The sequence below is a fragment of the Protobothrops mucrosquamatus genome, unplaced genomic scaffold, assembly GCF_001527695.2.
Source record: "Protobothrops mucrosquamatus isolate PMUCROS unplaced genomic scaffold, P.Mucros_1.0 scaffold_102, whole genome shotgun sequence".
Classification (NCBI taxonomy): Eukaryota; Metazoa; Chordata; class Lepidosauria; order Squamata; family Viperidae; genus Protobothrops; species Protobothrops mucrosquamatus.
Window position 1 is genome coordinate 38,349 of NW_015386178.1, and position 27,512 is coordinate 65,860.

The 27,512-nt window shown below is 39.4% G+C and overlaps 2 protein-coding genes and 2 non-coding genes across 5 annotated transcripts; all 4 read left to right on the top strand.

Annotated features, from left to right (window-relative positions):
• The first annotated feature begins 4,280 nt into the window (after window positions 1-4,280).
• On the top strand, window positions 4,281-14,986 carry CCT6A (chaperonin containing TCP1 subunit 6A). Of its 2 annotated transcripts, none has more exons than XM_015815497.1 (14): window positions 4,281-4,444; window positions 5,928-5,991; window positions 7,379-7,513; window positions 8,341-8,514; window positions 8,668-8,771; window positions 9,346-9,456; window positions 9,889-10,048; window positions 10,474-10,556; window positions 11,069-11,165; window positions 11,541-11,688; window positions 12,819-12,952; window positions 13,186-13,288; window positions 14,285-14,357; window positions 14,679-14,986. In XM_015815497.1, exons 1-14 carry the CDS (start codon window positions 4,311-4,313, stop codon window positions 14,749-14,751), a joined length of 1,593 nt encoding a protein of 530 aa, XP_015670983.1. In that variant the 5' UTR covers window positions 4,281-4,310; the 3' UTR covers window positions 14,752-14,986. The 2 variants fall into 2 exon arrangements, with proteins under 2 accessions (XP_015670983.1, XP_015670991.1); XM_015815505.2 differs by lacking the exon at window positions 4,281-4,444 and adding an exon at window positions 4,694-4,811.
• LOC114922546 lies at window positions 7,822-7,953 on the top strand. The gene has a single exon (XR_003810429.1). It is a non-coding gene; the product is annotated as a small nucleolar RNA SNORA22 (small nucleolar RNA).
• LOC114922545 lies at window positions 9,107-9,239 on the top strand. Its single transcript, XR_003810428.1, has one exon. It is a non-coding gene; the product is annotated as a small nucleolar RNA SNORA15 (small nucleolar RNA).
• A 1,782-nt stretch (window positions 14,987-16,768) lies between the features above and the next one.
• Window positions 16,769-26,354, top strand: SUMF2 (sulfatase modifying factor 2). The gene is made up of 9 exons (XM_015815585.1): window positions 16,769-17,021; window positions 18,676-18,826; window positions 20,050-20,164; window positions 21,236-21,280; window positions 21,962-22,112; window positions 22,757-22,812; window positions 24,053-24,137; window positions 25,237-25,402; window positions 26,121-26,354. The coding sequence occupies exons 1-9, from the start codon at window positions 16,934-16,936 to the stop codon at window positions 26,227-26,229; spliced, it is 966 nt and encodes a 321-aa protein (XP_015671071.1). The 5' UTR covers window positions 16,769-16,933; the 3' UTR covers window positions 26,230-26,354.
• The last annotated feature ends 1,158 nt before the right edge of the window (window positions 26,355-27,512 follow it).

Here is a 27,512-nt window from a genome sequence, read left to right on the forward strand (position 1 = left end):
AAAGTTGTTCAGGGCCAATTTGGCATCATGGTTAAGGTGCTGGACTAAAAAATGTGAGATCATGAACCCTAGTCCTCCCTTAGGTTTGAAAACCAGTTGCCTGATTTAGGCCCATTACTGTCCCTCAGCCTAACCTACCACACAGAAATGCTATTGTGGAAAAAATAATAGGTGTAAGCATTATTTATGCCACCTTGAGTTCTGAAATCATAAGTAAAATATAGTCTTCAAAAATTATTTTAAAAATCATACTGGTAAGGGGGGGGAAGTAATAGTAAAATGCATGCTAAATAGTCATGACCTCATGTTAAGGGTGCTTCTAAAACAAAGGCTTTGCCTCTCAAATCCTCAGCAACAGTTTTGTGCTTCTGTATATTTGTCTCCATTGAAAGGTATAAAGAAACATACACCAGCCAGAATTCTGTCCCCATTCCTGCTCTTCTCTCACCACTTATGCTTTTCATAGTACACAAAAAGAAACAAAATACATACAAACATACAATAGTAAAGGAATCAAAATATAATAATTTATGTGTAACCCAGCTATTATTGATTATTTCTTGTTTGCGCTCTGTACTTTGCTCAGAGATAACTTAAAAGCTGATCAAGGAGAAAGAAAAAGCTTATTTGTAACTTTAAATGCTTCTCTATAGCTTGAAATGTATTGCTGCAAATGTATCCACTCGAGGAGAAAGTTCCTGACTGCCTGCCAGCAATTGTGTATTCGAAGCACAAGGCTTGTTTCAAGCTGTAACTGAACTAACTTGATAGATATAGAAAACACATATTCAGACAAAAAAGAAATCTTTTATCCTGAGAAAATGCCTTAGCTATAAAAGGGAAAAAAATTATTAGTGTGTGTGTCTTTTCTCCTCTGTCTCTCTGCGTTAGAGACAAGAGATTAGAAAACACCCAGTTTTGGCTTTGATCAAGGAATAAAGCTGTTTCTTTTGCAGTAGCCTTGTGTTCAGAGTCTCATTGGAATTTATTAGGATTCTGAGCTGAAAAATCTTACAAATAGCTATTGGGATTTGGGTGGCAAAGAAATGATAGATATATAAATAAAAAATCAGCTGGCCAAAGCACCCACTTAAAGAAACAAGGGAAAGTATTTATTTATGGATTTATCTTATCTACCACCTGTAATCTAACAGGTTTTAAGTGACTCATAGATACATTGTACAGTACAAAAACAGTATTAAAAATTAAGTAATAGATGTCATAAACTATTTCTCTAATTTAGAAACCAAAATAATAGCTATGTTTAATTGCCATTCAGGATACATGCTATTGGTTAGAATTAATCCCCAAGGGCTTTCTGGAATAGCAGGGGAGAGGGGATGGTTTTGCATGCACGCACAGTGCTTGTACAAATGGAGCTTTGTATGCTCATGCATTTGCCTGCTTCTTGCATGGACCAGTTCTCAACATGCCATGGACCGGTACCGGGCTGCGGACCGGGGATTGGGAACCCTGGTTTAAATGAACAAGCAGAAATTATATGGGAAAGTGCACATCCTCCTGCTTTCTGGACCAGCTGAAGTTTCCAGGTGTTTTTCAAGGGCAGGCTCATGTAGAGTGCTGATGATGTTAGCTAGTTGGGTAATGAAACATCTGCAAGAAAACAACCAAGCTCAGGGAGCACCAAGGATCCCACAGTAGTTTAATTAAGAGATGACAAGGGCATGAGTGACTGTCTTCGGTGCATCATATTCTAGGCACTAGCTGTAACTTGCACACAAGTCACAACTATGCAAAAGTCCTTATCATAGTCTCCCCCTGCTCTTCAAATTGGAAACCTAAGATCAGGAGGACTGCCAGATTGCAGGACTCTTTCCACAGGAGCTCAATCTTATCAAGACTCACTGAGCAAGTCTAGAACAATAAGTCTCTGAATCAGGCATCCCTCCATTTTGTCTGGATTGAGTCTAATTTTTTACATCCAAACTCTGATAGCTTCCAGATATCAGATCATGTCTTCTATTGAATCTCCCAATAGGCCCAGGGTAGAGCTGTATAACAAACATACAGTACATATTGTACATAAATACTGCATATTGATGATACAGTCCTTCATCCCAAACTCATGGATGATTTCTCCCAACAGTTTCTATAGTTACTCATTCCAAGATATGGGAAAGAACCATAAGACATTCCATAAAGAACATATTCTGTAATTCTGTAACTGTTCTTGGAGCAAATTCTCTCATTAACCAACATTTGGCCCCATTTGCAATACTGTGCCCTCACAAGCAATCCAGAAAGATACTGTGATTGATATTATCAAAAACTGCTAAAGATCTAGAAGGACCAGGATGATCCCACTCCCTCCACTCAAGTCCTGCTATAGGCCATCCATCAGACCAACCAATGCTTTTTCCTCTCATGACCAGGTCTGAACCCAATTGCCATGAGCATAGATTATCTGTATTCTCCAGAGAGCCCTTGACAATTATAGCCCCACCATTTTTTCAATAATCTTCCCCGGGAGGAGACAACTAGAGATAGGACAGTAGTTGTCCACTTTTATTCAATCAGACCTCCTGAGAAGCAGGTGAAGCCATGCACTAGCCTCTACCAACTCCCATTTCTTCAAAGAAGCACTGACTATATTCTGTATCACTAGCCACTTTTACTAGCCAGGTGGGGGCAAGGATCTGATCTACAGCTGGCTGAGTTAAAATTGCAGAGGACTGTATCCATTTCCTTAGAATCTATAGCAGCATCCCCCAACCTTTTGGGCACCAGGGACTGGTTCCATGGAGAGAGGTTTTTCTGCGGATCGGAGAGGGCATGGTTTTATTGGCTGCTTGCATCCTATGGACGGGGCTTCGCTTGTTTGCACGGACTAGTTTCTGGCATGCTGCCGGTCCCTGAAATGGGGATTGGGGACCCCTGATCTACAGGATTAAAAAAAAGCTGTCATTTCTATAGATTCTGCTCATCTGACTTCCAACTTAGAATGAATGGGAATGATTGTATCACCAAATTGCTTGGCCAGACAAACTAATATCCACTGGATCTTCCAGCACATCCTTTCCCAAAAGTGTCTGGGACATTTTGAACAATGTGCTGCAATTTGATGGATGTAATAAGGGCAGAGATGAAATTATGCTTTGTTGTCTTTATCACCACAGAGTAAGCGCAAACCTAAGCTCTAACTCATGTCTGGTCACATTTGCTTCTTGTTTTTTCCAATCGTTATTCCAAGCATCTCTTCATCCATTTCATTTCTCAGAGGCCCACATTGAACCACTGGGCTACATAGGATTGGCAGGCGAAGAAAGGCTGCTCAGGGGTAAGCTTATCAAATGCCCTAGCACCTCTGTGTTCCAAAGATCAACAAGATAGCCAAAAGAGTCCTTACCAAAAGCAAAAATGTCATTAGAAAAACCTGCTGTGTCCATCAGATATCTGGGAAAAAGATAAGTCCCTTCTCCCTGGCAGGTCTAGATAGGCTCATGGTTGTTCTGACAGCCATGAAACCCTAGGCTGCCTCTGATTTCGAGGGAAGATTTAAATCACCTAGTATTAGCAGTCTAGGCCACAGCACCCCCATGAGATTAAGCAGCTTGATCAAGCGATAATGCCATGCAATTGGAAAGATGTTAGGATTGCCATCCCAGCCTGTTCCTTTGGCCCCAGATCTTGAGCATGTATTTATTAGAAAAGAAAAAAATTAAAATATTAGGACTTTTGACCTCTATTTATTCTGAAGAGTATGGCATAATTAATGTTACCTTGCAAATAATTTGGTATTAGTGGCCAGATTTCAAAATCACAAGAAGAGTGGGATTATTTTAAATATAGGACACTCCTATATTTGTTTATTCTTTTGATTTTGTTCAGCACTCTGAGAGTTCAGGGGAGAATCCCAAAATCTGAATTTAAGGGAACAATGTAACTGTATTTTCATGTGTGCGGGTGCATGCATAAACACTTTTTAAGCAATGCAGATAGCAAAATGTACTTTAAAATTTAATCGAATCAGATTTTATAGTATTATTTTAAAATTTTATAAGTATTCATGACGTGCTTTAAACACGGAGGCCCACCACCATTTTGCATAGCAACTGCCTCCAACCGCCAACCCTGAGCGACGCAGATATTTGACCAATAGGACTGAAAGGCGGGCTTTCAGAGGACCAATAGCAGCCCAAGTGCTTAAGCCTTGATATGGACTATTCTAGAATGAAGGAGGCTGTGACGTCTAGGCCCAGCCCTCGTTGCGTCAGACCTGGGTCGAGTCAGGCGGGAGCGTGCGTACTCTCGCTCCTTTCTTTTTTCTCCTCCAGAAGTAGCCGGGAGAGATGGCGGTGAAGGCGCTGAATCCCAAAGCTGAGGTAGCGCGGGCTCAAGCAGCCCTGGCGGTCAATATCAGCGCGGCGCGGGGCCTGCAGGATGTGCTCAGGACCAATCTCGGGCCCAAAGGAACCATGAAAATGTAAGGCAGCGGGGAAAAAAAAAAGCGGGGGGGGGGCTCGTTGTGGGAGCTGAGGGTTGGGGAAGAGAGGCGTGGTTACGCCTAGCCCCACCCATCCACATGGCGCTCGAGGGCGGAAGCGGCGAAGTGAATGCGTGCGCAAAATAGCACGGAAAGAGCCCCAAACCCACCGAGCAATATGCTCCTTTGTACGTAGCATTTCCACAGCATTGTCAGTGAAACTTTCTTTTATAAAAAAAAAAATAAAACAAAATCGGACAGTACCTATATTTGAAAAAAGAGACATGCAGGACAGATACAGCAAGTATGTCTTTATAGTGCGTGTAATTACTGTTATCAAGCACTGGATTATACAATAAACTTTCAGGTAAGTATAAAATATTTATATTTTCTTTCTCAGTAAATTTAGAGTGATTACAAATAAGACTTACTTCATTTTAGCCACACAGCTAGCTGTGAATCTTTATTCAATTTATATCCTGCTTTTTGTCCTGAGGTTCGAGATGCCACGCATAGTGCTCCCTCCTCTTGTTTGTTTCCACAGTAGGCTGGGGGGGGGGGAGAGAGAGAGAGAAAGAAAGAAAGAAAGAAAGAAAGAAAGAAAGAAAAAACAACTGGTTCAAAGTCACCCAGTGAGTTTCTGTGGCAGCTTCTGTCAGGGGTCCTCATCCTTGGCAACTTTAAGACTTGTGGACTTCAACTCCCAGAATTCCTCAGCCAGCCAAGCCAGCAAACTTTGCTGGCTGAGGAATTCTGGGAGTTGAAGTCCACAAGTCTTAAAGTTGCCAAGGTTGAGGACCCCTGTTCTATGTCACCCAGTGAGCTTCTATATTTTCCTAATCCAACTCTTTAACCCCACTGGCTCTCAGATTAATAAATTAGACTTTGTGCATAAAATTGCCCCATCAGCCAATTAGTTTTGTACAAGTCTGAACTTGAAACATAATGATTGATCACATCTTTTTGAGGAACAGCTTCTGTTCCCAATACATCATCACAAGTGGTACATAGAGGCTATTAGTTATCAAGTCCTTTGCTTAACTATCAACACATGTTTATAAATCATGGCATTGCAGAGCATCTGTCAGCTGAATGAAAGCATTGCGGGTTTGATTGGCCAAATTTTAGTCTGAGGCAATGTCATAGATTTATAATTCTACCTCACCCAAAATTAGCTCTCTTACACAACTCCCAAAGTATTCAAGTTGTTATGCCATCCACATTTGGTTTCTGTAACTGTCTGGTGGAAGAAGACAGCACCAGAAGAATATTCCTTTGATTAATAGGATAGTTAATTCCAGAATTGAAAGTAGAAAAGAGCCTTGGATGTGATTCTTGTCACATGAATTTTTGTTTCATACTGACTGTACTATAACACGGGATAGTGATATTAGTAAATTAAGTTTGGCAGATCCTTTTGCTCAAACTCTTGGAAAAGGAACTGGGATTGAAGGCTGATTGCTTTGCTTTCTGTTTTCCATAGGCTTGTGTCTGGGGCTGGTGATATCAAGCTTACCAAAGATGGCAATGTCCTGCTTCATGAGATGGTAAATTTTCCCTTCCCTTCCAAGAATATAATTTTAAAATATCAAGTCATGTAATACTTTCTAGAACTCTTATCTACATGCAAAAAAGAAACATCTTGCTAGATTTTACTAAGTGAACAGTATTGGTGATGTAGGCCAAATTTTTTATTTAAAGTTTTACTGATGACTTTATATTTTATTTTTTATCACAAAATGCTATGTTATGTTGAAATTGTATAACAATAGTCTCGAAGGATCTGCTGTTGATCAAAGCATAAGCTTCTCTCTGCTTTTTTGGTTCTAAGATTAATTAGAACTTATACGGTGCTGGTATTACTGTAGAATGTTTCTTCAACTGATTAAATTGATAATAAAGCACAATAGTAAAATGGGGAGGAATATTTTTTTTATTTGATTTCAATGGCCATCCATCTCAGTAAATGACTGGGTGGTGTACATCATAAAGCAGTGATGGCGAACCTTTTAGAGACTGAGTGCCCAAACTGCAACCCAAAACCCACTTATGCATCATCGGGTGCTGGGTGGGTGTGGCCCATTGGGTGCACGTGGCTATGGTGGTAACGGCAGACTGGGTAGGACTAAAAATTTCAATCAATTCCAACTTTGCAAGATCTTTTTTTCCCCGTGAGAAGTTGACTGAACCTCTTTTTTTTTTTTTGCACACAGCAGCGGAGGCCTAAAGCGAAAAGGTTTTATAAAACCTAGCTGAAGGCCTAGGACTGGGGTGACGGTGCACGTGCCCACAGAGAGGGGTCTGAGTGCCGCCTCTGGCACCCGTGCCATAGGTTCGCCACCACTGTCATAAAGCATAAATACAAATACATACAGTTGTTGAGTGGAACTATTGCCATAGATGTTAATATAATTAAACACCTTAACACATTTGGAGCTCCAAGCACATAACCAAGTATTCATGGTCTTATGAATAGCCAACAGATATAGGGTCATCCTGATCTCTGAAGGGAGAATGTTCCAGAGGGCAGAGGCTAAGGCAGAGAAATTACAGGCACCGTAACATGCTTAACCTGCTGCATTGAATTGGATGATTAGAAATGACTGGGAGAGGACAGTCCCTTAGGTAGCTTGGTCTCAAGCCATGAAGGGTTTTAAAGATGATAATCAGCACCTTGAATTGCACCCAGAAGCACACTGGCAACAATGCAACTCATGTAGCAATACTGTAATGTTATACGTCTGTTGAATATCTGATACCCTTTACTTAACTACATGTGCAGCTGCCTTGTGCACCAGCTGAAGCTTTTGAATTCTCTTCATAAGGAACCTTATGTAGAGCATGTTGCAGTAATCCAGACAAGAGGTCATGGGTGACTGAGCAAAGGAATGACATTTTGATAATACTCTTTTTTGTTCTTTTTGCATCCATCAGCAAATCCAACATCCAACAGCTTCCTTGATAGCCAAAGTAGCAACAGCACAAGATGACATCACTGGTGATGGGACCACTTCTAATGTCCTCATAATTGGTGAGCTGCTCAAGCAGGCAGATCTCTATATTTCAGAGGTATGTGGCAGTGTTACGTACTTGTAGTCTGCATGAGGGCATCTTTAATTTGCTTTCAGATTTAAATAAAGCTGAGTGAGAAATTATTGATGCTGCCATGAAAACGAGATTCTTAGTTGCACATTACTATTTTGTTAAATCAAAGTGAATATACCTAAACTAGATTAAAATTTCAAACTTTGAAACATAGTTAACAGATTAATTTTATTCTTCCTGTTTTTCCTATGGCTCTAAACTTTCATTTATTCAGATTAGGGGTAGTATATAATTGACTTTTGACCACAGTTTGTGAGAAATTTCCAAATCTGTTGCACAGTGAACATCCAGATGAGCTCCATAGTTCCTTTGGCATAATTCTGTGCAAGAATAAGCTGTACTTTACCCTCTGCGTTGAAAGGACTGTTTTTCCTTTCATATGTATTCAAAAGGACAGTACAAAGTGTCTTCATGCGCAGCCTCAGATCATCTAGAAAAGTTAAAACAAAGTAAAATAGTTATCCCTGAAATCACTTGATTGAGTCTATTGTTGTGTGGGCAAATTTTCCATTGTTTTCTTTTCTCTCAGCCGTTACCATAAATAATAATAATGGTATAATAATTTATTAAATGTATATGCTATTCAGCTTGCAGCAACTGGGTAGTTTCATTACCTGCTCCAGGGGATTTAAAGTATGTCTGGAGAGGGTTTTTTTTTTTAGTTTTTTCCCTTCTACAGTAAAAAGAAATTGCTTGTGGAAACTGATTGCTTGGTTTTTGCCTATAATCGGAGTATGGAATTTTATATGTGTGCATGTTTTTTTTAAAAAAAACTATTTCTTTGGTATTAGGGGTTACATCCTCGGTTAGTTACAGAAGGGTTTGAAGCTGCAAAAGAAAAGGCTCTTCAGGTCCTGGAGCAGGTCAAAGTAGCAAAGGAAATGGACAGGGAAACACTTCTAGATGTTGCTAGAACTTCCCTCCACACAAAGGTCCATACTGAGCTTGCTGACATTTTAACTGAGGTGAGTCATTGATTTCTTGTGTTCTCCAAAAATAAATTCTATACAATTCCCACAATTAAAGTGAAGTGGATCCCTGAAGGGGTTTGTGTGTGTTGTTGAGTTGCTAAATGCTGGAAGTCCTGTTTGATGAGGCTTGTTCTCTTTTCTTTGAAGGCTGTAGTCGATTCGATTCTGGCAATCAGAAAACCAAATGAGCCCATAGATCTTTATATGGTTGAAATAATGGAGATGAAGCACAAATCTGAAACAGATACAACGTAGGTATAACATGAATGGGATCTATTCCTGAAGGCTTGAAACGTATTGGTCTTACATATTCATTCTGGTGGAATCATCACTTTCCCACATCATGCCCTCTTGTCCTTTCCTAAATTGGCCTTTTCCAAATATTGGATCTTGTGGAATTCTCTGCCAGCATGACATGAATTGTGGGAGTTACTGTTCAAGACATTAGTGTGTGTGTCTTAAGGTGGAAGATGTGCTACATTGTTTCTGCTTTATAACATTGATAAGGTTACATAGTTATCTTTTGTTCTGAGCTGTTGTAGGAATTAAAGCCAAAGTTTTATAAGTGAAGTATTTAGAGCTGAGAGCATGGGTGAATTCTGCATTGGCTTTTGCGATGGCTAATGGAGTCAGACACCATGCAAGAATAAAATTTGCCTCAGATTTGTCTAGTGACGTGCTGTACTAAAATAGTATGCATGGGTCTGAAGGATACACATCAAAGTTGTTCCTAGGACTCCCATTTTAGCAGGAAATGCATGGGATTAGAAAGGATAAACAACTGAAAGTAACTTCTTAAAAAGCTATTTTAAATATCTTTTACAGCCTAATAAGAGGACTTGTCCTGGACCATGGCGCTCGTCATCCTGACATGAGGAAAAGGATTGAAGATGCTTACATCCTTACTTGCAATGTGTCACTGGAGTATGAAAAAACGTATGTATACATTATAACTTACAGCCCTAATTAGGATTTGCAAACTGGTCTTGTTTAATCCACCATTTGTGGGGGTTGATATTTGGTTTGTGGGATCTTCTGGGTCTATCCGAAAGCCACTCTGACCATTTCTGGTGTCAGTTGCTTCTGATTCCCCTTACCTTCACATATATGCTTACTGGGATTGAAAACAAATCAGGCCAAATCTGGTTAGTATTTGAATGGGAGACACCACAGAAGCTTGGATAATATGCTAGACTTGGAGATGGAAAAATCCTGGAAAGTGACAATGGGAAACTTTCTGTATAGTTGCCAAGAGAACTGCCTGGGTTTTGTCCATGTAATCACTGGGAGCTAAGTTTTAACCAGGGGGTTGGATACTTTTTAGTCTCCTGTCTAATTTAAATTCTGACAGCATATTTTTTTTTCCAGAGAGGTGAATTCTGGATTCTTTTATAAGAGCGCAGAAGAAAGAGAAAAGCTTGTTAAAGCAGAAAGAAAGTTCATTGAAGAAAGAGTGAATAAAATCATAGAGCTGAAAAAATCAGTTGTTGGGGATTCAAATAAAGGTTTTATTGTGATCAACCAAAAGGTAAGAGAAGGGCTTGGTATTGAGTGAGATGATTGCCTAACAAATGGGTCTATAACACAAAATGAGCCAAATAGAATGAAACATTGATTTAATTGCCTCCCATTTAGCAGAGTACCGGTGCAGTTGACAAAATTTGCATCCAGATTTTGTGGGCCAAGGTCCATTTTATCAGAAATAGGGCAATTTATTTAAATGACCATTTGTGGCAGTTTATGTTCTTTTATGTTAAACGACCCAGAGTCTTGGAGTCAGATGACATTTTATTATACAAATAAGTTGGTAATAAATTCATTATTAATAACATTTGGCCATAATAGGAACCCTGGTCCATTAAATCATGGTATTGTTGCATGTGGCCTTTATTTAATTTTTCAGTTTAAGCTTTAAACCTGAGTAGATCTGTTTATTGCATTCTGTATTTTCAGGGGATTGATCCTTTCTCCCTGGATGCACTTGCAAAAGAAGGGATAGTAGCACTGCGCAGAGCAAAGCGAAGAAATATGGAGAGGTCAGTTTCTGTGAGAACCTGGGCACTGCCTTGGACTTTCAGCGCTATTTGTTTTCCTTTGAAAATGTTTAGCCACTAATAATAGCATCTTGCTGTAAATCAGAAAAGAAAAGTGACATCCAAAAGTTTTGAGAGGAGTGATCTTCTCTTATGTTATGATTCCTAATCCTAGATGTTTGGAAAACATTTGGAAATTTATAAAAAATGTTTTCTTTAGAATTTCTTCATAATAATTTTAGAATGCTGGTATAAATTAACTACTTTAATCACTTTGAATTATTAGTATTACATAAAGATATTCACACATTGATTCCTTTTTTAGAACAAAGGGATTGCTTAATATTCCTGGTTGCATTTAAAAAGAGGAGCAGGTATTGCCACCAGCCTAAGCCCTGGTTTACTGAATAAATCACAGCTGGGTTCACAACCTGCCAAGCCAAATCGAGCAAACTGCAGTATGTGAACCCAGATTATAACAGAAGTATCCAAACATATTTATTCATTATGTTCAGGTTAACACTGGCATGTGGAGGGGTTGCTATGAATTCTGTTGATGACCTGTCCATTGACTGCCTGGGACATGCAGGTCTTGTCTATGAATATACCTTGGTGAGTTTGATTTTTAAAGTCTTTAATTCTTTCCAGTTTGATTTCTATGGCAAGCATTATAATTAATACCTAGCTGCAATAGTGTTAAATGTTATTCAAGGGCCGAGTGGGTAGATGGATGGATGGGAGAATATTTCATAGAATTAGAGCTCCTTTGAGGGAGATGGGTGGCTTAGAAATATAATGCATAAATTAATCTTGGAATTCTTAAATATTACTGAACAGAACAAAAACAGCTTTTTTAAAGAAATAAAAATAGGCATAGTAATAAGAATACAATACATTTACTGTTCAAACTATAGAAAATCCAATATATATTACATAACTTAGCATTTATGGTCCTTAAATAATGTTTGAATTGTTCTCTCTGCTCAGGGTGAAGAGAAGTTCACTTTTATTGAGAAGTGTGAAAACCCTCGTTCTGTGACTCTGTTGATCAAGGGGCCAAATAAGCACACCCTGACACAGATCAAGGATGCTATAAGAGATGGACTGCGTGCTGTCAAAAATGCCATTGAGGATGGTGAGTTTGGGCTAGAAGCACTCCATATTTTAATAGCCTCAGGGTAGCCAGTTGATTAAATGAAGTTTTATTTTAATATTACTTCAATTAATACGTTTGGTTAATAGCACTTTGAACATTCACTTTTATTAAAAAGAGGCCCAGGAGCTCAAATTGGAATACATACAAGTCCTCTGATTTTTCCAACAAAAGCAATGTTTAGGGGCAGATTGGAATGGCGAGAGCTTCTTTGTCTGTGGATTGGAATCTGCATTTCTCTGGTCTTTAATCTTAATATTTCACAGTTACATATGTTGGTTCAGTAATCTTACTTCGGAGAATACAGTGGAATCTAAAACTTCCATGAATGGTGTTGCTTAAGACAGGTCTCAAATAAGAAAAAATGTATTTGCAGGAAATTGTATTTTAAAATGCTAAGTTCAGCATCCTTCATATTTCAAGGTTTTCTTGTGGAAGGAAGAACAATCTTCGTTAAGCATTTTTGCTTCAGGATACTTTTGTGTTGCTAAATTTAGATAAACCCAATAATACCCCTTGTGTGTGATTGGAGTGTTTTGGCTATGTGAGTACCAATATAATTGAGATGGTGGTGATGGTATAATTTTCTCATAAAATAGAACTACCACAGCAGCTCTGGCTCCTAGTAGTGCCTGTGCTAGTATAATTAAGCCATCTTAAATGAACATAGGTGTTGCAACTTACAATACACTGCTAAGGCAATTGTAGGGAAAAAAAATCCCTTCTTTTCTAAACTGAAGCATAATAATGCACCTCAGGTAAATGAGTATTTCAATATTTAAAAATAATTATAGTTAGTATTGTCCTGCCTTTCAACTTAAACTATTTTAAAGGTACATATATGTATTGTGGGAGGAGAGAATGCAGGTAAAATAAAAGATTACCACATAGATGATTGTATAAACATCAGAGGTATACAGCATGTGTTGAGTTTAAAGAGACTGTTTGAATCTTAGTATTCCAGACTTAAAACTCTTCCTTTAAGAAGACTTGAGAACTTCCAAAAGTTTTATATTTAATGGGGATTTACCCTTTTTAAGCACTATATCCTTGGGTGTCTGCCTTGCATTTGTGGCAAGATTGATGTTAACAAATGATTTTTGGTTTTCCAGGCTGCGTGGTTCCAGGTGCTGGAGCCCTGGAGGTGGCAATAGCTGATGCCCTTGTGAAACATAAGCCCAATGTGAAAGGAAGAAGCCAGTTGGGAGTTCAGGCATTTGCTGATGCATTGCTGATTATCCCTAAGGTAGGAAGCTTCTGAACAAAAACATCTAATAGCATTCTTGAGCTCTGTAGCTACCATCAATAAGACTTTCCAGATGTCAGCAGAGATACAGCTGAAAGGAAAATGGAAGATAGGGGAAAGAACAGTCAGTTCTAAGTATATATTGCACATTTATCTCCACTAAATACCAAATAGCTCATTTCTTGATGGAGAGAACAATAAAAAATAAATACTTTTTTTCTTTATTCTTACAGGTACTTGCTCAGAACGCTGGCTATGATCCTCAGGAAACACTAGTTAAAGTTCAAGCAGAATATGCTGAGTCAGGACAACTAGTGGGGGTGGACCTAAATTCTGGTGAGTACAGAACAGCTGCTGGGAATAGCATGATTGACAAGCTTGAGAGGTACTTTGTAATTCCAAACTGCTGGATATGTTATGATAATACTTTTTTTTCTTTTACAAATTAAGCTAGCAGAGGGTAATGATTTTTGAAAATGACAGTTATTATAAACTGGTTCAGTTGCATGCTTTTATCCAGAAAACAGTGGCACTAAACCAACACAAAGTCCTTGGTGCTGTCTGAGCTTGGTTTTCTTGCAGACATTTCATTATGCAAACTAAGTAACATCAGCACTGATGATGTTACCTAGTTTGGGTAATGAAACATCTGCAAGAAAACAACCAAGCTCAGAGAGCACCAAGGACCCTTCATTTCAGCCCTGAGCTGCAAGCATTCCCCTTTATCGATGATGTTCTCATTGAGAGTTTACTGAGGTGAACTGGTGATAATGGTTGTACTTTTATTTGTGACTATTTAGCAGTTACATAAACTTGTAATTGCTAAAAAGGTTACAAATAATATTGTAAAGAAGGCTGGATCATGTACTAATAACCCAGGCAAGGGCAAGCTATAACCATTTGTTCTACAGGTAATCCTCAACTTAAATCACAATTGGGGCTGGAATTAAGGTTGTTAAGAGATGCAGTCATTAAGCAAGCTGACAACCCAATTTTATGTCCATTTTTACCACAGTCAGTAAGGAAATCAATAGTTTCTTACCACAATCATTAAGTGAATCATATGGATGTTAAGTGAACCACACTATTGTGAAGTGAATCTGGTTGTCCCAGTTGGCTGGAAAAACTGCAGAATGGTCCCAAAGGAAACAGACAATTCCTTCCCAGTTTCTAAACCATTTTTAACTCGATAGAAAATTCATGCATCTCTTTTTCCAAACCAGTTTGCACAGAGGGTCCTTTATAAAACAAAACAACCCTAGCAATCTATGAAAAGATTATAGAACAGATACTATTGTTGTCTTTTAATGAACTTTCTACTATGTCTTTCAGGTGAACCAATGGTGGCAGGAGCAGTTGGAATCTGGGATAATTATAGTGTTAAAAAACAGTTGCTTCATTCTAGGTAACGTTTTATAGCTAACCATTTAAAAAATGACCTCAACCACATTTGGAATTGTATATATAATTTACTTGACAATTAAGACCTGGTTGAGTATACTTTTGTATAAATAAGTTGGTATGTTTTTCCAGACTATTTTAATCCAAGTAACTAGGTATGGGGTCTCATATTTCAAGATTTTTGCTTTTAATGTGGGAAGAAAAAGCAGAAATGAAATTGGCCATATGAATCTTCTTAAAGAATACAAGAAAAGGGGCTGACTGTATTTTTACTAATTGAACGATAAATTGAGACAAATGAAATTTCTCTTCCTGTTTTCTCTAGCACTGTTATTGCTAGCAACATTCTCTTGGTTGATGAAATTATGCGAGCTGGAATGTCATCTCTCAAAGGCTGAATTGGAAGACCACTTGAGTGGGGAATCTCTACCAACGGTTTCCTGGATTCATGTTAAACAAAATCCCTTTTCCAACATGTAATTCAAAATAATAGGAGGAAGAAAATTTGGCCACTCACGAATTGAGATCTTTCACTTCTATAGAATCAATTACTATTTATTTTTTACATGCACTGAACAAATGCCACTGAAGTTACTGTCTTTCTACCCATTAAAGTTTTTCCCTCTCTTCAGGCTTAAGTGTTGTCTATTTTAATAATACTCATTGTTTATATATCATTTTCTATAGTTTCCACTGCATTTAAAAAAAAACACCTTTTAATGACCCTGTAGTCCCTTCCTAGTAGAGTCAGAGTGATTAGAAGATGGAGCTGAGCATTTACTGGCCAGATGCCCTTCTTGACGCCACATGGCGTTCTCAGCAGATATTTCTTTTTTTTGTACCCTAGGAGAGAAATATCTCCCGCTACCTAATATTGAACTCTCAGCCTTCCAAGTGGAAGGCGAGTATCTTCTCCAGTAGATCAGCATGCCACGCTCAGAGTTTCCACTGCATTATTGGTACGAAATTCCACGGCACATACTGCCAGAAAAAGCTTAATTATCTTACATATGCATTCAAGGTGGTGCGCTACAAATATAAAACATAATACATTTTTAGAATTAAAATCAAGGTGTTAAAATTAAGTTTGAAATGAAAAGCCTGGTGAATGAGATGCATTTTTGCCATTTTCCTGAAAGGCTCTAGTTTAATGGACAAAACACTGTACTGGGATATTGTTTGAGGCAGGCAGTGTATATATTGTATTGGGATATTTGGGCAGGCAAAGGTGAGACATCTTGCTACTGATTTAGGGTTAGGTTACTCAACCCTTGCTCATTACTATATTAAATAGAGCATTTACATACTCCCCAATTTTCATAGCATTGCAGCACTCTAGTTTTGCTGATATTTGGCTCAGCTGTAGCAGGGAAGGCACCATTTTTTTAGTGGCCCCTGATTTAAGTGAGAATGGGAAGATTGCAAATAAAAGTCTGGTCTCTATTTTGGCCTATAAGAACTAAGTAGGCTTTGTTGAGTGTGCTGTGATGATTGAATTAGGCAGTGATTTCTCTAAAGGATTAATCTACCATCTTCAGTAGCTTTATAAAACGTATTTTTTACAGTTTACGATTTACTATAGTATGCAAATAAAAATGATTTCCTTTAGTCACTGATTTATAGAAAACAGATGAGCTCTGTATTTGTTACTTCAAGTGCTGGAAGGAAGCCAAGTACTGCAACTACAAAACAAAATGGAATGCTTTCTAATCACTGTCTTAAGCCATCCCTTCCTAAATCTATTGTATGGTGCCATATTTCCCCCACCCCACCAGACTACATCAGGATGGAGGCAACTACACAGAATTGAATCTTTCATGAATGAATCCTTTCCAGAAATGCACACTAGTCTATAATCCTCTTTCAAAAGGAAAAAAATAAATTCTACATTAATGCAACTTCAGTTGCAAAAAGCTGGCATAACGATTAAGCCAGCTTTAACTCAAGACAAGGCTTTAGTTCAGGCAGGCAAAATTACATTGTCTGCTCCGTTTTGATTTGAGTCAAATGTGGCTTCTTCAAACTGGTTAAAGTTAATGAAAGGAATTTTGAAATAGTGTATAATAGGAATAGTGAAATTTTGCACTTGGTACGTAAATATTCTTCCGAGTTTGGCTGATGAGAATCTGGGGTCTAGAAACGAAAGGAATTTAACTGACCAGCAGAGTTGGAGTGACCGCTATAACGGGGGTGGCCGTGCTCACATGTACCATCCAAAGCGAAATGAAAAAAACAACAATGTTCTGATCTGTGTCCCGAGCATGGCCTTCGGAGACAAAAGATTGCAACAGCCATATATCCCAGGATACAGTTTCCTCTGGTTTATAAGAGCAGCACTGTTTCGAATAAAAAGGGGGAGAGGACCTGAGTCCTTCCCCCAAACAGAAAATCCAACGCGAAACAAACCCAGACAGTTTGCGAAGTGAAGGAAGTTCGCAGCTGTAGGACGGAGCCTGCCCGTACACGTGTGTCACTCCTGTCGACCCCGGAAGCAATCGCCGTGCCCGATTCCTTTGCTGCAAATTGCTGCCAAGGGGGCGAAGGAATCGTCAAACGTCCTCTTCTCCTCTCCCCGTGTCAATGTTCTTCTCTCCCACTTTGCTCGCGAGTCTCTTGCCCGTCTTGTTGTCTCCCTGGGCGGTGACCGGAAGCCGTTCGGAGCGCCCCGGTGAGTCCCCGCCGCGGCTTCTTCTCCTTTTTCCTGCCTGGGGTCGAGGCTTGGGTTAAATTCTCTCCTTGTGGACAGAAGGGTGCTAAACCTTGGAAAACCCTTTTCCCTCCCAAGAGAATGTTTTTGCCAGAAAGAATCGAGGCCGAGAAATAATTCCATAGAATAGAATGGAACTTGAATCATAGAATAACAGTGTTGGAAGGGATCGTGGAGGTCATCTAGTCCAGTGTTTCTCAACCTTGACAATTTTAAGGCATGTGGACTTCAACTCCCAGAATTCCACAGCCAGCATTGCTGGCTGTGGAATTCTGGGAGTTGAAGTCCACATGCCTTAAAATTGTCAAGGTTGAGAAACACTGATCTAGTCCAACCCCCTGCGCAAGCCAGAGACCCTATACTATTCTGGACAACAGTTGTCCAATCTCTTCTTGAAAACCCCGAACGTTGGAGCTCCCACAACTTCTGGAGGCAAGCCGTTCTACCGGTTAATTGCATGTTTCCATGTCTCTTAGGGGCCATGCTAACCCATGATTTGTGTGATCCAGACTGCCTTTATCCACACAATCTCTGAAAAGGTTCCTCATTCTCTTCAACTTACAAGAAAGTTTGTCCCCTGTGCAAACATAGCCAAACAGTGGCTTAGGCATGCTTCGGGCTGTACTGTTGAATTCCAATTAGAATTTAAATTGGGATCCATCAGAAGAAGCTGGGAATACACAACATACTATTATTTCCAGATTTTTAGGCTGTTCCAGTAAAAATGCAGCAAAAATAGCAAGCACCCTACCAGAATCCTTTAAACTTTTAGTGTACCATTATGGGAAAAACAGCTCTGTATACAAGCAGAGTGTACTGTGTATTGTGTTTCCAGAGAATATAACTTTTAAGGAAATTCCTGTTTTTTACGACATGCTGTAAAACCTTTCCACTTGGAAGTTTTGTAGTATGAATCCTGTTAAAACTTTTAACATTTCTAAAGCGCAGGTGATTTTAGAATGGAGGTTGCACATGTTACAGAATTAAAAAAATAATGTATTATTATTAATAGTAATTTGATTTATATTCTGTATTTTTATCCATGCAGGACAGTTAGTAAAATTGAAATATCCAAATAGATAATGATAAAGCAAAAGCAGCTCAATTAAAACAATAAAATTAGAGTGAAGCATCTTGCCTTGCCATAAATAGCATGAGAATGTACTTTAACAATTTACCAATAAAATGGCATATAATAATACCATGAAAAATCACACAATATTTAACTTAAAAGACGGGAAAAAGTCAAATGACAAACCCCTTCGGGATCACCATGAAAATCGCCACGTTACCTTTTAACAACCAAAAAGTTTGTTTCTTTTTTTTTTTTTAAAGGAACTTCTTTGGCTTCTAAACTTTTCGTTCTTCTTTACAACTGGATCCAGTCTAGGTCAGTCACCGTGACCAGAGGTTCTGAGCTTTCAGATTCATGCTGGAGCCCATCCTCAGAGAACTTCTCTCACACCAGAATGTGAGAAAGCTTGAAAGACAAAATCTCTGATCCCGGTGATCGACCCAGATTGGATCCTGCAGCATTATCCTGGGACACATATATTTGCCTTCATTCTTTGCTACTCCCTAACATTCTTGCAGCTAATTTTAATTCTTCTCCCAGCTTTCAGGAAAGATGAAGCTACTGTACAGCTGCCTGGTGGAAAATTGGAAATTAGAACTAACGTATTGGATGGTAAAAATGAAGACAGATCCTTCAGGATAATCAAACCATTTGTTATGGACAAGTATCCGGTCACCAACAGAGACTTCCGGTAAAGTTCACATCCCACGTTAGCTGAACATGGGTTTTGCCTGGCAGTAATGACTCTCTTACTTAATAATACAATATTTTCACTACTATTTTGGATTACATTCACAACTTGCAGCTTTCTAACAATTCCGAGTCAGCCCTTCAGTGTAGGCCAGATGAGCAAACAAACTTTATAGGAAGACCAGAACTGTCCACTACTTTGTTAAGAAACTCCTCGATGTTTCAACAGCACAGTTCATGCTGCAGTAAAAGATTTGAGGACTAGAAACCACTTCTTCAAGTGCATGAAAGGTTGTCTTAGCTGGCTGGTGTTAAATAGAGGGCAGATTTGTGCTTGATAGAAAGGTAAATTTCTGATACAGCTATTTTGTGGCAAAGTCCAATTCGGCAGCAATGTATTTAGTAGTAAGAAAGAACAATAGTAGCCTGAGTCCCAATCTTCTCTCTTTGTGCAAATTGTAGATGATATTTCCTTCGCACCCTGCATTTTTTGGTTGCTTTATTTTCAGAATATCATTAGGAAAAACAAGACATAAATAGCAATAGCACTTAGACTTATATACCACTTCACAGTACTTTACAGCCATCTCTAAGCAGTTTACAAAGTCAGCATATTGCCCCCAACAATCTGGGTCCTCATTTTACCAATCTCGGAAAGATGGAAAGCTAAGTCAACCTTGAGCCGATGAGAATCGAACTGCTGGCAGTTGGCAGAATTAACCTGCAACACTGCATTCTAACCAAGGCTCTTATCCATGTGGATAAGATAAATAGTATGCAAAGGCTGTCACAAGTTAGCTAGCTGTGACAAGAAACCAGTGCTGAATGAGAAAGGGCTTAGTGCAACGTGGCCAGTTGCAGATCACATGTGATTCCTGAGTCCTTTTCTTTGGGACTCCCAGAGACCTCAAATTGTCTCCTAAGATATTTGCCAACAACCAAATTACAACAGTGCACTTTCCCACTGAAATTTTATGGTAATAGAAGGAACTAGGCATATACTGTAAATACACTAAACCCATATGCAAAGGTATAAAAGTGGAAAATGAAAACCTTAGGGCACCATCAATTTGATCCCCATTCCAGTTGATTTAGCACATCATTGTCACACCCCTGTACCCTTCTCCTGCCAGAATGTTAAGAGCAGAAACCCCCAGCCACAAAATTGTTAAGGGATCTACAAAAAAGGCTGGTTTGAAAAACAGTTCTATCTTTTGGGCACAGGGAATTCGTGAAGGACCAGAAATACAAAACGGAAGCTGAGGAATTCGGCTGGAGTTTCGTCTTTGAGAATTTTGTCCCTGAAGAGCTTAAAAAGAAAGTGACACAAAAACTGGAGGTAAAGGGCCACTTTTCAGCATTTGGGAGAAAGGGGTGATTTTGATCAACTTGACCTGTGTTCCAAACTCCAGAAAGTCTTACAGATCATAGATTATTCAGCACCAATTTATATTAATAAATGGGTCAGTCAGATATTGGGAAATAGTTTGAGTGTTAAGAGGGTGATTTCCCAGGGAGAGAAACTACAAGTAATAAATTCTAGGAGACTATAAATCTAACCTGAACTTGTCATGAAGCGAGTTGATCCATCTTGCCTAATGTAGCTTCTGCAGCTTGGCAGAAAGTGGCATCTTTTCAGACATCCTGCCTAAAATTTTGTGATCTGAAATGTTCGGCCTCAAAGTAAAACTTTGATTTCTTATTGCATATATCTTCCGTTGCTTCTAGTTTGGCATGCCAAGTCCTTAGGGCTCTGTATCTTTATTGATACCAAATGTCCTCCTACCAAATGTCTCCCTTCGACCAGTCCACTCCCACAGAGAGGGCCTCCTTAGGGTGCCGTCGGCCAGTCAATGCCGGCTGGCGACCCCCAGGGGGAGAGCCTTCTCTGTGGCAGCTCCTGCCCTCTGGAATGACCTACCCCCCGACCTACGTACAACCACGGACCTGCGCCTCTTCCGCCGAGCCTTGAAAACCCATCTATTCCATACGGCCGGCCTGGCGTAGTTTTGATTGGGCTTTGTTAGGGGTTTTATATGGGGTATTTTAGAGCAGGCTTTTTATTCAATATTTATTGTTTTTATTATTGCCTGTTCACCGCCCTGAGTCCCGTAAGGAAGATAGGGCGGTATATAAATTTAAATAATAAATAAATAAATAAATTGAGCAACAATTTCACCTTCATTGATCTCAACAACCAATATTACACCACTTTCCAATGTATTTGAAATCAGAAGGGCTAACACCATAGTTTTCACCAGGTTTATACCATTCTGCTTCTTTTGAAAACAATTATCTAATGTTATTCTAAAAATGGAGGACAAATGTGTGTTACTTTGATGAAAAGTGGAATAGTTCATATTGGGATCTCTTGTTATTGATTATATTCTACTTTTATTTTTCCCTTTAGTCTGCACCATGGTGGCTTCCGATTGAGAAAGCATTTTGGAAGCAGGTGAGACTTCAGTAGAGATATAGATGTTATCAGAGTCATGATTTGTCTTTGTATACTACGGTGTACCACGGTGTTGATTAGTGAACCGTACTTAGAATCTAAAAGATAGACTAACAACATTAGTTGGGACCCTTCACATACCCTGTCAACAGAAAATACACAAAATGTTTTTTCCAGCACTAGAAAATCCACAGTGCCCTTAAGATCAAAGTGGCAGCCCACGGGCCGGATGCGTCACACCCAGGCCATGCCCACCCCGATTCCGCAAAGCCAAAAAACGTCATGATACATTACGTGATACGATCGAGTTTGACACCTGTGCCTTAGATGCCATCTGCAGGCTCCCCAGATGACATTTGAAAATTAATCCTTTTGAAAGGGCAAAAAAAATTTAGGAGTTCACACATCTTGTAAAAATTTGAATTTTTTTTTAGATTTCAATGAGATTTCAAGTAAGAAATTTTGTGGTGTTTGTGTTTCCAGCTGAGTGTGCCCACGCTCTTTGACGATGAGACTGATGATGTCTTAAGATAGTTTGGCCATTGAATTAATTAATCTGTCTTTGAACACTTAACACCTGAAAATGTTAGTAGACCGTGCCTTGCAATAGCTTTTTAGGCATGCAAATTTAATTTAGAGATAACAGTGCCTTAAATAACTAGAATCCTTTCCTGTCTTCAGCCTTCAGGTCCTGGATCCAGCATCAAAGACAGGCTAGACTACCCAGTGTTGCAAGTGAGCTGGAATGATGCTCAGGCTTTTTGCAAATGGAAAAGGAAGAGGCTACCAACAGAAGAGGAATGGGAATTTGCTGCTAGGGGAGGCCTCGAGAGTACGTAAGCAAGGAACCAAAGTGGTCTTAGATCCATCACAATAACATCTCAATCACTGCTTCCCAGACTTTTTCTTCCATTACCCAAAACCCATTATCAGAAAGCCCTTTCTACCCAGTGTAGGTAAAACACCTTAAGTCAATTTAAATATCCCTCTCGTAATTGGGTAATGGATCTGTATATTGTTAGCCAAAGAAAAGCCACTTTTACCCAATTTTGGGTAATTTACCAGATTTGGGAAGCAAATCTTGCCCTTTTAATCCAGGCGGGCAGTCTACAACAGTATTTCTCTACCTAACAACTTTAAGATGTGTGACTTCAACTTTCAGAATTCCCCAGCCAGCATTTGGCTTTTCCCTCCCTGGAGAGATTGGAGATAAAAGGATTACAAGAGAGCAAGCAAGCACACAATGGGGCATATACATAGAAAAAATGCAGTGGCACCAACAGCCCTAAGTGTGCTATCCAAATAATGTGTTTAGGGGTTTAGGCTTTAATAATCCACATGCTTTTTTAATGTTTGATATTAAAGATAAGCTGCTCCAGGATCAATGGTGGAAGGGAGGAAATTGGTATGTTTAGAATCGATAGTGTGGATCGACATTACCATTTTATTTTATTTATTTATTCCCCTTTTTGTTAGACAGATTGTATCCTTGGGGAAATAAATTCTTAGCCAACCGCACAAACCTCTGGCAGGTAAGAGACCAAAACTGGAATTTTTATTTTTTACGAAATGAAAAAAACAAAAGCTAAAGAGAATGATGAAAATGACAAAAATGGTTAAAGAGAAAATCAAACCAAGAGAAAACCATTTTTTTTAAAAAAAGGCAGTAATAACCGGGAGATAGATTGTGTAGATGTGTGAATGAATTCATCGGTAGTCTTGAGAATAAATAGGGATTTGAAATACCCATATTTAGTATCCAAAATGAAGGGATTATATTGCTCCTGTATAACACTCATGTGACTTGGCTCAAATAAATTTGCAACACCGATATTTATTGTGTTTAATTTCCTTAAAAATTCCAAATCTATTTATAACCGCACTGCAGAAAGTGCATGATATAATCAAATGCAGAAGCAAAATTCAGTAAAAATCATGGTGCAGCCCTTCTTAAGAGTAGTGACAATAAGCACTCCCAATCTTTCTTTTTGCATCATTTTATCCCAGTTCAAGGCTATTCCTGGGGGTAAACCAGTGTTTGTCAACTTTGGTAACTTTAAGATATGTGGACTTCAATTCCCAGAATTCCCCAGCCAGCATGTGGGAAATTTAATAAATGTATAGGCTTCTACTTCTCTTTTCTTCCTTTTTATTGCTTCAGGTGTCAAGGGAATAAATGTATAGGCTGCCCATCTCATATACTTGCTGGCTGGAGAATTCTGGGAGTTGAAGTCCACACAACTTAAAAGTTGTTAAATTTGAAAAACACTGCCATTGGCCATTTTGCAGGCTTGGATTCTTTTGTTCCATATGTGCAAAACTTTATTGGCCAAGACTCTTCTTTAGGCATTAGAAACCTGGCTTTGCCATCAAGTCTGGGGGTTCCTGATAGCATGAGGGAATCTTTTTCACAGCTTGTTTGTCAGCATTCTCAGTTGCTCTCAGTTATTTTTAATTTGGGTTGCTTTTTTATTTTCTTGTGCTCTGTTTTAATTGTTAGCTGCCCTGAAATCATGGATGTGAGATAGGCAGCCTATACATTTAATCAATCAATCAATCAATCAGAGGAGTCGCTAAGTGTTAATACCAGTTTGATGATACATAAACAGTCAATCAGATATACCATTTCATTGTTTCACAGGCTGTTCAAGACTACTCTTGAACTATGACTCTCCCCGCCCCCCCCACCCGAATTTTGTGGCACCCCGTTTGGATTTGTTGTCTTTTGTTTACCTCAGGTGTTCACATATTCACCTCCCTTTCTCTGCACAGGGCAACTTTCCCAAAGTTGACACAGCTGAAGATGGCTTCCGTGGAGCATCACCAGTAGCAGCGTTCCCTCCTCAGAATAATTATGGTAAGATTACAGGCCGTAGTCATTGGAACTGGTCAGCCTGCTGGCTCTCATGTGGCATAGGGAGCATTTTAAATAAAGGTTCTTGAATGTTCAAGGTTTTAGTCCTCTCTCTAGCAAGCTAAATTGTCTTCCTAACACAGTGGTTCTCAACCTGTGGGTCGGGACCCCATTTGGGGTCGATCGACCATTTCACGGGGGTCGCCAAGCAAGGCTGTCCGCCATTTTTTTTTGTCCGCCATTTTTTTTGTCCACCATTTTTCCCCCTTTTCCGGCAGGTGCCTTACCTCCCTTGGGCTGGGCCAGCTGGTGGTCGGCCTGCTCCGTCTCTGCCGCTTGCCAGCTACGCCTCGGCCGGCGCAGGGGGTGGAACCACACATGCGCGGCGCTCCCGGGCAGGGAAAGTCCTCGACTTACGACCGGTTGGGTAGTCCTCGACTTACGACCGGTTTAGTTCTCGACTTATGACCGGTTTAGTCCTCGACTTACGACCGGTTTAGTCCTCGACTTACGACCAGTTGGGGTCGCGGCATTAAAAAGGTTGAGAACCACTGTCCTAACAGATTGTTGCATTTTACAATGTTCTGTAGATAATACAGGTGGATCTTGCTTAATGACTATCCTGTTAAATGTGTGTTCAAAGTTACAATGGCACAAGAAAAAGTAGCTCTGTGACCAGCCCTCGCCCTTACGGTTGTTGCTGTATCCCATGATCACTAGTTTTATGCTTCAAAGCTGATTTCTGACAAGCAGAATCAATGGAGAGCTTTACAGTAAAATTGCAAGTTGTGGTTACATGATGTCACAAAAACAGCAAGTGATTAACTTAATGGAAATGACATAAATCCAACGTGGTCACATGATATTTTGCTTAGTGACAGAGCTGCTGGTCCATATTGTAGTTGCTACATAAGGATTACCTGGACTGGAACCTCCGTTCCAGGCCAGCAATTGAATTTGTGATGAGTGCAGGTTTAGTTTTAGAATATGCTAGCATCAGTTTTTCAGAAATATTGTAGATACACTTTTCTACCTATTTGCTCTTTTCCTTTCTGATCTTCCAAGGCTCATATACTTCTTTACTGTCTTTGCTGTATCACAGGCTTATACGATTTGCTAGGAAATACTTGGGAATGGACATCCTCAGAGTATCGTCCAAATGGTCCTGCATCCCGCCAGCTTGGTCAAAAAATGTGTGTCCTGCGAGGAGCATCCTGGATTGATACAGTAGATGGCTCTGCCAATCACAAAGCTCAGGTTACAACAAGGTATGCTGGCAGGTGACATCTTATCAGCATCTTCTCCTCCAGATTTTAAAACTTACAGTGTACTGGACAAGTGCAATCAGCAGCAGCCATCAGTCTGACAAGAGCAACAGTACACTGTTGCGTAATAAGTCCTGTCCCTTTTGTATGTGTGTCATAACATCACATAGACATTTAAAAAGGGTAGAGCTTCTGGTATAACCTCATGATGCTGCTTACGTCTTTTGTCAAAAGCAGCCAGGGCTGCCAAGATTTCCAGTGATGAAAATACAGGCAACAGGAGTCATTATGACTGAAAACAGCAGCTGGATGCTGAATTCAGACCACTGAAAATTCCTGAGAGAGGAGAAATCTTGGGATTGCCCATACAAACTCCAGGCAGCTGGGGAAGAGGTTGAAAAAGCGAGAATGCATCTTTTTTATATAATTTATGATCCATGTTAAATAAACATTTAAATGTTTACCATTGCTTAATTAATTGGGAAATCCTTTTTAAACTCACCAAGAACTGATTGAATGAACTAAATCCCACTTTCCCCCCTCTGGCATTGTTCAGGTGTATTTAGATTGCAACCCCCAGAATTTCCCAGGCAGAGTTCTCATTACAGTCCTAAAACATGGGAAGACAAAACGTTTAGGAATGCTGAAGTAGCTCTGGATTTGGGCCAGATGACCCAAGAGACCTTCTGCTAAGACAAACTCTGTTCCTCTTAATCCATAGGATGGGGAACACTCCCGATTCTTCTTCAGACAACTTGAGCTTCCGATGTGCCATCAGCCTCGTCAAGCAGCCAGCGCAGGAAGCTGTCCGCAAAAAGGCTGAACTCTGAAGACAATATTAAACTCTTCTAAAAAGACCCAGATCTTTTCTCCTATGGAGATGGGTCAGCCTGTATTTTTGTTGGCAAGACTTTGGGTATTTTTAGCATGATATTGATAAAAGGCAATGTTAATGTTTGAGAACTAAAAATAAATAAAACCTTTCCACTGGTTGTAAGTGTAATTCAGATACTCATTGTTTGTTATTTGCAGATTACTGGTTTCATTCTGGAACAATCCTATGCATGAAACCATTGTGCTATCTAAACTGAGATTGGCTGGGCTCATTCATTTCTCTAAGTCATATACAGTATTTGTTTTTGGTATAGCATTTTGAATAAACCCATCTGTTAAGATTTGCAAGCTATAGCTTGTGGCTATAGCCAGCATGTTGTATTGGTTGATTAATTTAAAAAATCATAGTTAACAAGGTAATTTTTTGGGCAGAATAAGAAACCTTTTTGGCCCTCACTTTGCCTAGGAGCCACAAAGGGCATGGTGAGGGTGCTGTGATGTCACTGGCACTGCTCATACCCTCTTTGGAAATATTGCTTAAACCACAGTTGGCTTTCTTCACACAACACTATAAACCAAAATCAAACAAATCATATTATGGTTTGGCACTATGTCATAATCCAGCCTCTAATTCTTTGGATTTTGAGATCCCTTCCAGGAACTGCTTATAACTCCCCCCTCTCCTTTCCCCCACTCTTCCCCTCCCCTCCAGCATAAGTCTGCAGTAGTTTTAAGTGAGACAGGATTATGGACAATTTGGAATAAGGTTCTGTCAACTTCGGATAAAATTTGAGAATCCACATATCACAATTCAGTCATATTCAATAAATAAAGCACATTTATTGTTAAATATTTTTTTTAAAAAATCATGTTTTTATGTGCAGCTGTAATAAATAATAAGTCCATAACACATCTATGTGGAGTTGAGTCATGGCAACTGGACTTTTCTTTTTGTTGGTTTGAAATGTTTTGTTGCTTATCCAAGTAGCTTCTTCAGTCTGAGCAAGTTAACAGAATAACAGAGTTGGAAGGGACCTTGGAGGTTTTCTAGTCCAACCCCCTGCTGAAGCAGGAAACCCTATACCGTTTCAGACAAATGGTTGTCCGGTCAAAAACCTCCAGTGTTGGAGCAGCCACAACTTCTGGAGGCAAGTCGTTCCACTGATTGTTCTATCTTTCAGGAAATTTCTTCTTAGTTCTAGGTTAAAGTTAAAGTTGGTTAGAGGGACCCCATACATGTTAGAGGACATATATGTGGTCCTCCTAACCAACTTGTTCA

Coding starts and splice junctions, on each gene's coding strand:
- CCT6A (XM_015815497.1), top strand. CDS start 4,311: ATGGCGGTGAAGGCGCTGAATCCCAAAGCTGAGGTAGCGCGGGCTCAA. Junction 10,049..10,473: donor TTATTGTGATCAACCAAAAG/GTAAGAGAAGGG, acceptor CTGTATTTTCAG/GGGATTGATCCTTTCTCCCT. Junction 10,557..11,068: donor AAGCGAAGAAATATGGAGAG/GTCAGTTTCTGT, acceptor CATTATGTTCAG/GTTAACACTGGCATGTGGAG.
- SUMF2 (XM_015815585.1), top strand. CDS start 16,934: ATGTTCTTCTCTCCCACTTTGCTCGCGAGTCTCTTGCCCGTCTTGTTG. Junction 17,022..18,675: donor AAGCCGTTCGGAGCGCCCCG/GTGAGTCCCCGC, acceptor TTCTTCTCCCAG/CTTTCAGGAAAGATGAAGCT. Junction 18,827..20,049: donor GTCACCAACAGAGACTTCCG/GTAAAGTTCACA, acceptor TTTTGGGCACAG/GGAATTCGTGAAGGACCAGA.